This window comes from Mizuhopecten yessoensis, unplaced genomic scaffold, assembly GCF_002113885.1.
Source record: "Mizuhopecten yessoensis strain PY_sf001 unplaced genomic scaffold, ASM211388v2 scaffold11099, whole genome shotgun sequence".
Lineage (NCBI taxonomy): Eukaryota > Metazoa > Mollusca > Bivalvia > Pectinida > Pectinidae > Mizuhopecten > Mizuhopecten yessoensis.
Window position 1 is genome coordinate 1,249,239 of NW_018408879.1, and position 13,762 is coordinate 1,263,000.

The window sequence follows — 13,762 nt, forward strand, 5'->3', positions numbered from 1 at the left end:
GTTTCTGCAGAGAATGTATTAACTAAGTCACTAAAATCCATGTATCCATGCATTTTGGCCCAAATCTTAAAGCCCTGGCAGGGGGCAACAATTAATTCCCTCAATTTTCATAGTTTGAAATTTCTACGACCTCAGGATGATCAAGTTAAATTTGGCGATATTCTGCATATATACATATATACATGTAGTGTTTCAGAAGATTAAGTTGAAAATAATTGATGTTGGATTCAACTTGGGTTTTTTTCTCAGAAAAAGTGAGCTTAGGGCCTCAAGGATTATAATATTTCTGAAAAACCATATAAAGAAAAATACGAGCTGTACCCACGTAATTTTCAAGCCTCTGCAATAGGACCTCCGAGGACATAAACATCAACATTGATGGAGCCCCCATAAAATAAAGAAGAATTAAAATCAGATCCTAATTCCCGTTCCTCTACGATACTCTTATTAATGATACGATTTTAATTATATTAGAGCTGTACTACATATGTACTGGTCATTTTAAATATAAAGGTATACCTTCATTTCATATTTGATGGGTTCACAATATTTTGGAATTTTAAATTGTAATGGCTAAGATTCTTTAACTTTTTCTCTCTGGTAAGGGAGGTAACTCATTCAAACCGGAAATGGTTCACACAAAACAGAAAGTAGCTAATAGTGGGGAGGCACAGTACGGCATCTTTTACTAAAGTGACAGGTACATAACAGACATCCAATAGCAATGAAATGGCGGCAATCCATGAATCCAACACTGCCAATCTACATCTCTGGGTTCCTAGTGAGTCTCTACCATCAGAAATGAGTGAAGTAACGTTACATAAACTTACAAGTTCGATGTGTCGTTGGTAACACCTGTTGCATTAGGCCTACTTTTTGCAGTTAGATAAATATAGGATAAGCTGTAGATCTGTATCTGTATCAATACGTTGAAGAGTTTAAGCTGACATAAGTTTAATTTAGATAATCTTTAAGTAAATTGAGGATTGAGGGGGGAGGGGGTCACTAGGAGTCCATGTGAGAGGGAAATCTCAGTGATATAAACAATATGTTAAGAATCATCAAGAAAATGGCAAGAAGATCTCAATAGTAATATTAGTGAAGAATCTTGGGAATATTTTAACTCGATTCCAAGGGCCATAACTGATGACACAAAACTTATTAACTTTCAGTATAAAATCATACACAGGATCATATGTACCAACACAAAATTAATGAGATGCAAATTAGCTGAAACTGAAAGATGCACCTTTTGTACAAATGAGAAAGAAACTATTATGCATCTTTTTTGGGAATGCAGTATAATAAAAACATTTTGGTTTAGGCTGATAAATACACTAGAAAATAAGTACCAAATTACCTTGCCCAGACACCCAACAACCTTTATTTTTGGTGTAATAGAAAAAGAACACAGAGACGAGATCAATTTTGTATTGCTCATTATGAGATACTATATATATTAATGTAAGTTAAAAACACAGCTCCTACCATTCTGGAAGGGAAAACATACCTTAAGTTTTATAATAAAATAGAAGATATGGGTCTGTATGCCTATCACAACAAAAAGCAAGAAAAAATAAAATGCAAATGGATTTTTATCAATCATTTACTTACTTAACTGAGCTGAATTTGTTAATAAATTTTGGGTAAAGTCTTTAGAGCCATATATTCCTGTCACATAACTTCACGTCTAAATGTATTCAAAATAGAAATGATCTGTCTTACTTACAGACGTCATGGTACTCTGTACTTGTCTTTAAAAAACGTGAAATATCCGATGGAAATATAATCTAAATCAGGGATGTGTAGTGGAAATCCCTTCACTACACATCCCTGTCTAAATTAATATAAACTTTGTACATGCATGAGTAAACAGGCAGACTCATATATATATATATACCGATTCTGATTGATATATAGTTACAGAACGAAAATAGTTATATGAAACAATTGTAATGTGCATGTAACTGTAGTAAAATGTGATTATGAATAAAAGTTGAATAAAAAAATAAAAAAAAATATCATCTCTCATCCATTCCCCTTTTTATACGACCGTCAAATCTGACGGTAGTATTATGGTATGGCGTTGTCAGTCCGTCCGTCCGTCTTTTTCAACCGATCTCTTTGAAACTTGGTATACATTATAATCATGAGATGAAGTTGTGTCTCCCTTGAAAGAATTTTGATTCAACAATTTTTCCAAAAGTTATTGCCCTTTGTTCCTTTCAGTATTTGAACTTTGACCGGAGATCCCCTACATTTTTTTCGACCGATCGCTTTGAAACTTGGTATACATTATAATCATGATATGAAAATTTATTGCCTTTTGTTCATGTCAGTTTTTGATTTTTTGTCCGAAGATTTTCTCCTACATTTTTTATAGCATATCAGTTAACCACTCTTGGAATGATGCAGATCTTATTTCAATGTAAGAAAGTATATAACACTATATGGCATTCGACGGGCGTATTTTGTTCCGTCCCGCGGTACTCTTGTTTAAAATTAGGACTGAACTTTGTAATCTATTTCTAACACGTATTTTGTTATGGAACTGGAACAATTCACCAGTTTATATTTCCACAAACTGTTTTAACTTATGCCTTAATCATTTATTAGATTTATTTCAAGATTATTCAAAGGGTTCTTCCAGAACGGGATGACTCTCCTGTTATTTACAAATTGAAAACATTGAAAGGGCCCTGTGAAATTTTTCGCTTTACGGGAAATGTTAAAATAATCAGTGAAAGCTTCATTTGACCATCATGGATGTTATTTGTCCCCAACTCCACTTACCTAATCTAAGGAAACTAGAAATGATGAGCAACAACACCACTGAATCCGGTACAAAATGTAATGTTTGATTTACATCCTGTGTGCTGACATGTTACAGCCAAAGGGAGGCGGTCTTCAGAGCGCAGTTACATGAGTTTTGCAACTATGGTACAATGACAATAAAGTTCATGTGACTAGAACAATAAAGAATAATTGTGACGTCATCAAGTTGCTAAGAGTTACAGCCTGAAAGGGTTGAAAAGTTTAAGCCATTTTTGAATGGTGCATAATAGAATAAGTGCTAAATAATTTAAGTATGATGCACTAAAAGATTATATAAAAGTATCATAGTAAATGTGAATGTATGAACTGTAGATTAAAGGAACAGAAATAAGGGATAGTAAACATGAAATTAAATGTATCAAAAGTGCTCAAACAAGCAAAACTCAAAGGTTATTGTTCTGTCGCTTAACCCTTTCGCTGCCACAGTGGAAACCCTGACTTTCTGTCAGGCCAAGATTTCAGTGTGGTTTTGAAATGTCTTATTATGTCGTCGTAGTACTATGACGTCAACAATTTATGCGTAGACCCAATTTCGTTTACTCCGGAAACATCATGGAAAAATACATTGAATTACTTCATATTCAAACAGTCATATAAAACTATTACGATCACCTAAGAACCACATGTTTTTCCTCTATGGAAAGCTTGAATAACTATCTAATACTTTGTATAATTACATGTAATCCAGCAGTTAGTGCGCATGTTGCTATACCGGCCGATGTTAAGGTATATTGTAGAAACTTGCAGATGTGGAATGTTGTACCTTTATTGTATGACAATGAATTAGAATGTGTGTACAATCTGTCGTACACAATCATATATGATGCTCTCTATTTCCTGCAATTTCGAAATCCAAGGGTTACACGCTCAGTACAAAATTGAGGGCCGAAGTCTTTGAGTTCGAAGACATATTTTCAAAAGAATTACGATATTGTTCAGTTGAACGTGCACATAAAACCGGTGAGTCATTTCTCTATTTCGTACATGTATTCGTCTTCTAATCACAGACAGATACTGTCAGTATCGCTAATAATTCTAATATAAAGCCTAATTAATTTGTTGGGATGGGGTGGTGGTTAGGGTGCCAAATTTTGTTTACGTAATAGATACTGATATGACGTAAATAAAAACATATGTGTAACGCCATTCATAGCAAATCATAGCTAGCAAAACCTTGGACAACGTTATCCACCAAACTGAAAGTTGTCTAGTGGTACCCGTGTAGCGTCCAAATGTCCCAACATGATGCTGAACCATTTTTAATCAATAATATTTACTTAATCTTATGAGGAATTTGTGAGACAACCAACAGGTGAAACAGTCTTCTTGTAAGTTATCAATGGTTTGATTAAGTTAACATAACTAAGACAAACAAAACAAAGTACCGAATATTTCAGTCGACATTATATTAACTATTTCACAGTGTTTTTATTGACGTCTTCAAGTTCATAATACAATAACCTATTCTCACTGGTTCTTGCTCGCCGAGGCACGTATATCTTCGTCAAAATAGGTTGTTAATTAGTAACTGTTTGCAGCGACTTAGAAAACCACAGCTCCTTTGAAATTGGAAGAATGTTAACAGAACTCGGCGTACACTAGCGCAATTTACGTACGTGTCATGACGTACAAATTGGTGCAAAGGTCGGCAACTAACACATCTCTTGATTCAATTCTATATTTATTTGAATCCGAATGCGCCCCTTTTTACGTTACTAATTATGCACTGGAAACTTTTTTCAGTCTGACTTTAGACTTGATCAATCATTTCTGCGAAGTGAAAGAGACATACCTTATGGAACTTTTATGGGGGAAAAAAGAGATGAAATGAAAAGGGAAAAAAATGAAACAGGGTCCAAACGGACCTCAGACCCTTATACTATTGATCTAGCCAATTTAGCTGAACAACAGTATACAGATACAGATAAAATAAAAAAAGAATCTAAGGTACCATGGGGGTTACTGTGTGTATGAAAGTCTATTACGGAAAATAGGCTTACATCACTGTGAAACGTTTGTGTTTGCTATTATTTCACGGAAAGCTACTGTATATAAGACAGAAGTTTAGTAAGTTAAAAAAATGACACCAGATAATGAGTATAAGGGATTAGACACCTTGTCCGTGCCATGTGTCCACTGGCCGTATCCAACGTTATATCTCTGAGGAATTGAAAGTTCAAATACATCGCTTACAGCACGAAAGTCTGAAAATGGTTTCTTATATGCTGACACCGTTGCTCTGAATTTTCTCAGAAAGTCCAAGAGATTTAAAAAAAAATAAAAATGTCCATACTCTATCACTTGACACCGAAACAGGAAGTAAAGTGGAGATCAAATTAGAATATTCAACTGTGTGAAGTGCAATAAACGGTACACGCAGTATATACTTTGATGTCATGATCTTGTTCTTTCTCCTTTTTTCTATGGACAGGTATTTCAAAAAACGGGGAAAGCATGTCATCTTTTTTAATTATGAGCTTCAAGATCAGGTTCTCAGCTTTCCATTGGTATACGATATTTTTTACAATGATTGAAATTTGAACATAAATCGCCTCACAGAACAAATAGTTTCCATATCATCTCATGTCACATGAATTGATGACGTCCTGGACAATGCCGAGTGACGTCAAAATTTGTTAAAAGTCGATTGGCCCAGATCGGCCCTGCGGCAGTCAACATAAAAAACAGATCGGCTAAAATCCGCCCTGTGTCAGTCTAAGGGTTAAGGAATGGAAATTGTAATAAAAATAACATTAAGCATGATTAAATTGTCAGAACTGTTGTAAATAGGGTATAAGTCAATAAACGTGTGAGCAGTTAGTAAAAGTTAGATTAGGATAACCCCCAAAGAAGGAAAGTCCTCGTATCGGAGAGTTCTGTAGGGTAAATTCTGTGACATCAGTGATAAGAATATCAAGTTGTATAGAGGGTTGGAACAGTATAGTACGAGCAAGTTGTGTTCTGAGGCTGGCAACAATATGTTGTGTGACGTCCATACTACAAAGTGTTGAATACATTCTCAAGGTTTATAATCATTAGTCTGCGAGGGTACATCTGCTGAAACTTCTTTTATGGGTAATGTTGTACTAAATGACGCCACACAACATATTGCTGCCAGCCTCAGAACTGAAACATGTCAGCACGTAGGATGTAAATCAAACATTACATTTTGTACCGGATTCAGTGGTGTTGTTGCTCATCATTTCTATTTTCATTTGCTCTGCTTTCCCTGATGAGCACTGTTGAATACCATTAAGGTATCCACCCTAGGATACCTACCACCACTATGGAACTGACTTCCTTGCAGGGACGTTGGGTCTCCAACCCCCTGTTGTTAGGTATCCACCCCAGGATCCCTACCAACACTATGGAATTGACTTCCTTGCAGGGACGTTTTGTCTCCACCCCCCTGTTGTTAGGTATCCACACTAGGATCCCTACCGACACTATGGAACTGAATTCCTTGCAGGGACGTTGGGTCTCCTTGACCAAGCATTATGTCCACAAGTATGTAATCTTTGATAAATAATTCAGAAAAGAAAACCTTATCTTGTGGGACTTTTATAAAAGTAACAGTGATGAAATAAACCAAACAAGAATCAACATCAGTGTTATTATTGAAAAAAAAATTAAAAAAAATCAAAAAAAATCAGTGGAACTTAAGACTGGGATTCAAAACAGACTTCAGGTAGCTGTTAAACTATCTATAGGCTCTTGTTTCTCTTTAAACTGACTGAGCTTCCTGGTCAATAGAACATTGTCCTTGCCCAACTGTACTACAGTTGACAATATCCAAAATGAAATCAAGGGGACGTAACTGTACACATAAAAAAAACCCAGGGCAGTGGAACAGGGGATGATAAATAGAGTTCTGTAAAATCAGTACAATAAGTTAGGATCATATCACAAGTTACACATAATTTATTTAATATCACACATCTCTGCCATTTATAGGACTTTTTTGGAGTGAGTATGGTGATCCCCCTGATCAGTAATCATGCCCGAGATTTGGGAGCTTCCCCAACTGTAGCAGGTTTTATTGGTGAGTATACTGGTATAAGTATTGTTGTGTTGTTAAACACAATTTTAATTATTTCTTCAGAGGAAAAGGTCAAATCTTTTATGCAAAAAGGATGACCAGTCTTTTAGTAAAGTATTCATCTTAAACCTTGAAACTTCTTTTGATGACTATAGTACCTATGGAAGGAAAACAAAGTTTTAGTGATTTTGGGGTCAGATGTTGGAAGATAATAATAATAATAATTTGAGGTTCTTATATACTGCTTTATCACAACCTAGTTCGTAGGTTGTCTCAAAGCCGTTCACAAATTATTATCCATGGTTATAGGGCCTTTGCAACCAGCCAATATCTTTCTCAACTCCCTTGGTAGCATACAGCCGGTGCTGCCATTTCGGCGCTCACAGCTAGCGTTCAACAATTCTAGCACTGCCCAACCACGTACTCATATGCAGTTGAGTAGACTGGATTAAGCGGAGTAAAGTATCTTGCACAAAGATACAACACAGTGCCGTGACGTGACTCGAATCTGCCACCCTTCGGTCACGAGCCCGACGTCCTACCACTAGACTACCATGCCTCAAGATTAGGGTTGTTGTAATCCATTACGTGAAAGAAATTTTTCCACTTTGAATTTTGAAACTTTAGATGATGACCCTTTCAATTTGATGTCCAAATGTCAAGGTACTGCACATAAGTTAAAAAGACAACTTAGAAATTGTGGAATCAAAAGGTTGTGTTTGTTATAAGATCAGTTCCCATGCTTGTTCCATCGATTTATCCACAGTACTCCATACTTATACCACCAGCTCAACTCTGACAGTTTCTGTATATGGCTAGTTTTCATAACCAATATGCCCATTTGCAACATCTTCATTACTATTTGGGTCAAAGGTGAAGGTCGTAAGTTAATTTTAAGTTACAGGATACAGCCCATTCACGTCAAACTACATTCTAAAATATTCATGCTCAGATGTTTGTTTTTTTGTTTTTGACAGGTTCTGTGTATGGATGCTTACAGCTTTTTTCTAGCCCAGTAGTCGTAAGTAGATTTTCTTATTACCAGGAAATTGTGTTTTGTTTTTGTGTGAATGCAAAATGGAAGAAAGGAAATAGCAAGGAAGTGGAGAACGGAAAGTTGGAGGGGGGTGAACAAAGAGAAGTGAGAAATGGTAGGGCAAATGAAGAGTAGGGAGAGAAAGGAAAGGGAAGAGGAAACATAGTAGGAAAAGAGAGGGGAGAGAATAGTAGGGCAAAGGAAGAGTAGGGAGAGAATGAGAGAAAGGAAAGGGAAGAGGAGATATAGTAGGAGAAGAGAGGGGAGAGAATGATAGGGCAAAGGAAGAGATTACCCCGGTAATGAAAACAAGGTAGAAGAACAGGAGGGGAGAGAAAGAGAAGTATAGGAAGCCAGGACGAGTGAAAGAAAGCAGAACGGATGTGATAGGGGAGAGGATGCATGCGTAGGTGAGTACTGAATAGTTGGGTAGGTAGAAGAGGAAAGATATTTAAAGGTAGGGGGGGGGGGGGGGGGGAGAGGAAGGATAAAGGGACGATACGAGTGTAGTGAAGGGCATGAACATTTTGATTTAAATGTGTTAGGAGACCATAGTACGCAAGCCTCACTGTCTACATCCTGTATATACTATTATTACAATGGCTATTGGGTAGCTGTATAGCAACCTCCATTTGTTTTGTTAGTATATTACCAGTTCTTATTTCAATTACATCTTTTTTCTTAATTTCCACTTAATGTCTGTGTAAAGTATTAATTCATTAAATGCCTACTTATGATGTACATCATTTGCATGCTAACTGCCTGTTGATCTACCTGTTGTTTGACAGGGTCGCTGGAGTGACGTGTCAGGGAGGAAGTACTGTCTTCTGTGGTCCCTGTTCTTCTCTGCGTGTGGCTACATGTCATTAGGATTTTCCACCTCATTGATTGCACTGTTCCTCGCTCGTATTCCATTAGGTATTACATTCATCAACCAACATCGATTTATACTGTTGAATTCATCATTTTTTGACGAAATATTAAATTCAACACTTCTGTTTAAAAAGAAATTAACTGAGATATTTTACATGCCTAATTTTGTACATAGCACATCGTTGGGATGAACTTTAAAGTTTAGGTTCAGTGAGATAGTGCTATAAAAATATACCCAGTTGATCACAATATTGATATGCCATAACATTACCTGTGATGTAGGGACACTTCACTGCACCTTTTATGTTAAATTTGTGAATTTATCTTCAGTAAGAAAAAAACATAATTTAATTTGCTCTATTAATATTGCAGTCATATGTGAACTCCGGTCTAGATCTGTTTTAATTTTTATAATGATATATGAATCAAATTAAGTCTTCATTCAATTGCATTATAAATCAAATTTACATAAATGCAAATAAGATGTATGTCAGATGATCATGCATGGTATATAGTTAGTAAAGATTTCATATGTACCTGACATTTTCTATTTTTTGTGTCTGTTGACACCAGGTATCTTTAAACACAGCCAAAGCATTGCCAAGTCCCTACTAGCAGATATGTTACCTACAGATAGGCAGTCCGCTGTGCATGGCCACTTTAACTCTGTGTCCAGCATAGGGTTCATTCTTGGACCAGTGGTCAGCGGTCACATCGTGGAGATGGCTGGAGGATTCTACAGTGTTACATTCTTGTGTGGGGCCATCTTCCTGTTGAATGGAGGTATGCACAGAGAAAGCATGGTGTTAGTTCTGGTCCACGTTACTACAATAAAACATGTTTACTTTTTATACACTCCACTCGTTATAACATGCAAAGTGGTAATCGTGTCCCTGACAAGGAACTGCCTTGTGAACATAAAATTATTGAATTATCATGTGTTATCAACACCCTTACTTCTAAGCTTCCCTTTGAGATACATGAAAAAAAAGCACAATTTAGGTCATCTATTCACACAGTAGTTTTCCTTTTCCCTTTATATTCTGGTGTTATATGCACTTTGGAATCAATGGACACGTGTATAATATAAAACCTGGTACACTGTACCTGACACACCTGGTACACTGGTACACTGTACCCGACACACCTGGTACACTGTACCCGACACACCTGGTACACTGTACCCGACACACCTGGTACACTGTACCTGACACACCTGGTACACTGGTACACTGTACCTGACACACCTGGTACACTGGCACACTGTACTCATATTCTGTTCATTTTTAGCTCTAACAGCGTATAAGTTAAAATGCACATTTCTATATAAATGTGTCATTAATCTAAATGAGAAATGCATATTTGTATATTAAAATGTGATATTATCAAGGTCATGTCAGTAGGTTTCCAGGTTCCACTTGTATCAAGCATCTCAAGTCTTATATTTTCCTCTTCTGCGAGTTTTCCATTGACATTGGTTAGGATTTTCCTCAACTTTGAGATGTTTTGCACAAGTGTATAAGAATTCTCATCTTTCCTTTTCAGTGTTGGTGTGGTGCTGTTTTCCTGATGTCAAGTCCAAGTCACATGACCTTGCTCGTGATGAGTCATCTACTTCCCTCCAAAAACTTGGGTCTGACGAATTCAACTTTAATCCTAAACAACTTTTTCAGTTAAAATCTCTGAGCTGGTCAGCATTTTGGGATTTGTTTTTGGTGAGGTTCTGTTTAGGACTATCCTTACTCTTATTTAGGAGTAATTTTTCGTTGATGCTGCGAGAGAAGTTTGATACGTCTCCAAAGGGTTTAGGTTACATTATATCTTACAGTGCTATTGTATCAGCCTTGTGTGGTTTACTAGCTGGAAAGTTATCTAGATATTATAGAAATGATAATCGTCTGTACAAACACCTTGCCGTAATCATGACACTAACCATGATTCTTTTTGTCTTCACTTCCACATTTTGGTGCTATGTGTTGCTCCTCGTCCCTCTGAGCTTCGCCTCGATGAACCTAAGAGTGGTTGGTATAAGTTTATTGATATCAAGGGGAGGTACGCAAGAAATTGGGGCCCTGATTGGGCTCAGTCAGAGTATCATGTCTATTGCAAGGATGTTAGCTCCTCTTCTATCAGGGATTTTACTGGAGGTCAGTCCCAGTGGTCCCCCCTTGGTTGGGGCTGGCATGGCTGCTCTGGCAGTGCTGGTAATTACGGTCAAATGGCGAGGAGTGGAACAAAGCAGGCCTAAAGAGGAATAAATCAGTACAGGTATACTGATACATTTTGTCTGCAGGCAAAAGTAATGTGATATATTTTGATCTTGTTAAGTTGATATGTGCCCGTTTCATGTTAATTTTTTTAATGATTATTTTTTACATAAATTTATTATGAAATTCCTGTGAAAGATAAATGACTTGTTTGATGATTAACTGTGATAAAATAACCTATTGGCCTTTCACTGGTGTAGTTTTAATGATGCCTTTGGCAGTCTGACTCGTGTACTAAATTCCTGAACATGAATTTTGGTTCTTTTAAAAACGATTTTTACATTTTCATTTAAAAAAGTATTGATAATGACAAAGGGTCTATGCAATGTAAGAATGAACATTTTTACATTGAAGATGCAGCTTTTATGTTTAGGGGAGACATACAAAAATTGTCATATCTGAAATAATAGTTTCTGTAACAATAGTCATTAGACGGTCATGTTGTACATTAGGGGGGCATGTATACTTCTGGTGTGAAGGCAATCAGTAGCAAGTAATCTTTGTTGGAGTAGAAGATTAGGAAATTGAGACAGAACATTTGGTGAAATATCTAGTACCCCATCATCAGACATGCAGCCAGAGTCTGCTCACCTGTGTTTCAGCACACGTATCGAACTACAAGTTGAATCTCGAAAAATTATCTCGGAAATGACTTATTTTAGTACATGAAGTATTTATATGTACTAGTATTGTATCTAGTTCTATTAAAAGACTACGGTGACAGGAGGAAAGTTTCACACATAGGATTGCCACTGTAAATTATACCTACATTTCTGGTGATGTAGACACTTAAACCTTAATTTGCTGGGATATTCAACTGTGAATTCTCCTTGTGTTTTATTGAGATATGTTCTGGTGATGAAGTCAAGTATTAACAAAAAGTAAATGATTTATAGAACTTGATCACTGATCTCCACCTAATTCACTAATTAATTTATCTCTCATTAATATGTAATATTTTGTTTTATGTAATAAGTGATATAAGAGTGTCTTGTGTAGAACTTGAAATTGCTGAAAATCATTTGATTTAATAATAATTTTAATTAATATCCATATTGTCAAAATTCTGAAACGTCCCAAGTTTTATTAAAGCTCCAATGCTTAAAAGCTTGAGTTCAAAATTTCTTTACCACGAGGGGGTGGGAGAAAACTATACAATGTACATTCCATTTTTGTGAAATTATAAAATATGTGATAATTGTGTTTCTATTATATTTCTTTAACATCTGTTTTGTATGGTAAAGAAACGTTTTCAGGGTATATTGTTTACCTTACTGTGAGACAGTTCCATGTCAAAGGAACTTGTGTAATTTTGTTTATATGAATGGCAATATAGACTTCAATGAACTGATGACTAATTTAAAAGTTATAAAAGAAGAAGTGGTGATGCATGGGTAATGCCAAATTATTTGATGATACTAATTAAAATATATTTTTTCAGAGAACATTTACAATGTGTAAGATAAAAACATCAATCATTTCACCTGTATAAGTATTTGTGCAATCAGTTATGTCCTGATCTCACAGACTGAAGTCTTTACCTCATTCGTTGTTTCTTTAGTATATATTTATGAGAATATGTTGACTCATTAATGTATTGTAAAGGTATACCTCACTGTATTACATAATGGTTGTAAAGAATAAGACCAATGATGTTGTTGACCATTAAGTGTTTGGGTTCTATTATAAAGTTATGACGTACAAGTAGTTATATGTGAAATTTGTACAGAAATGTCTTTAATTCTATATCTAAATACCATTATATTTATGTGTACATTATCACATACAAGTTACATTGTGATAAAAGATATCTAATTTTATTAAAATGTTTTTTTTTAATGAAACTAGTATTGGTTGTTTTTGTTAATGAGACAGACCCCAACCCCATTAGCTTTCCCTATGATGTAGCGTATATATGCAAATGAAAGGACTATGTATGGTTTGGGCCTGTTTTGGCCCCCAAATGCATCAAAATTCAAAACCTTTAAATGAACTTTGAAATGACTGTTTCTTTAATTTCGAACACTTCCCAAATACTATTATGAAAACATTTATTTATATTTCTAATACTTGTTGCCATGGTAACAAGTTCAAATTTGCATAAATTAGAAAAAATTGAATATTCAGTGAATATTGTGATATTTTGCATAGTTTTTCTCCTAGAAACTATATAGCGCATGCTTGAACAAAATTAATATCAAAGGATAATGTGAAGGCACCTGTAATAAATCTTGAGGAGAAATATAAATTTTGTTCTAGAGTGCACTCTATGGTAGCTAAGAGAAAAACAAGAGGCCCAGAGGGCCTGTATCGCTCACCTGGATACCAAAGCAATCGTGGCAAAATATTCTCCGAATGAGATCAAGGGAATATGCCAGACCCCAAGGCAAATCCTTGTAGCATATCTGTATTAGATTCTTCATGCCCAGCAATTTTAAGTATGGTTATGGGGTGGGGATCTCGACTGTTTCCAAGCTTTGACTCGGAAACTAGGTCCCTAGGGTTGTGGCCAGACCACAGGATCAATTCTAATATCGTGACTGCATTTGTCTCTTTTTGCCCAGCATTTGTATATATAGTTTTGGGGTGGGGATCTCAACCATTTCAAAGTTATGACCCAGGGGTTAAGTCTGCAAGGGTGGGGCAGACCCTGGAGTCAATTCTAATAACATGACTGCATTCGTCTTTTTATGCCCAACAATTGTATATATA

The 13,762-nt window shown here is 35.9% G+C and overlaps 1 protein-coding gene across 3 annotated transcripts; it reads left to right on the plus strand.

Annotated features, from left to right (window-relative positions):
• Positions 1-553: 553 nt before the first annotated feature.
• LOC110465723 (major facilitator superfamily domain-containing protein 9-like) lies at positions 554-12,860 on the plus strand. Of its 3 annotated transcripts, none has more exons than XM_021521733.1 (6): positions 554-781; positions 6,790-6,877; positions 7,852-7,895; positions 8,699-8,828; positions 9,357-9,566; positions 10,329-12,860. In XM_021521733.1, the coding sequence occupies exons 1-6, from the start codon at positions 725-727 to the stop codon at positions 11,039-11,041; spliced, it is 1,242 nt and encodes a 413-aa protein (XP_021377408.1). In that variant the 5' UTR covers positions 554-724; the 3' UTR covers positions 11,042-12,860. The 3 variants fall into 3 exon arrangements, with proteins under 3 accessions (XP_021377408.1, XP_021377409.1, XP_021377410.1); XM_021521734.1 differs by having other exon boundaries at positions 554-700; XM_021521735.1 differs by having other exon boundaries at positions 734-805.
• The last annotated feature ends 902 nt before the right edge of the window (positions 12,861-13,762 follow it).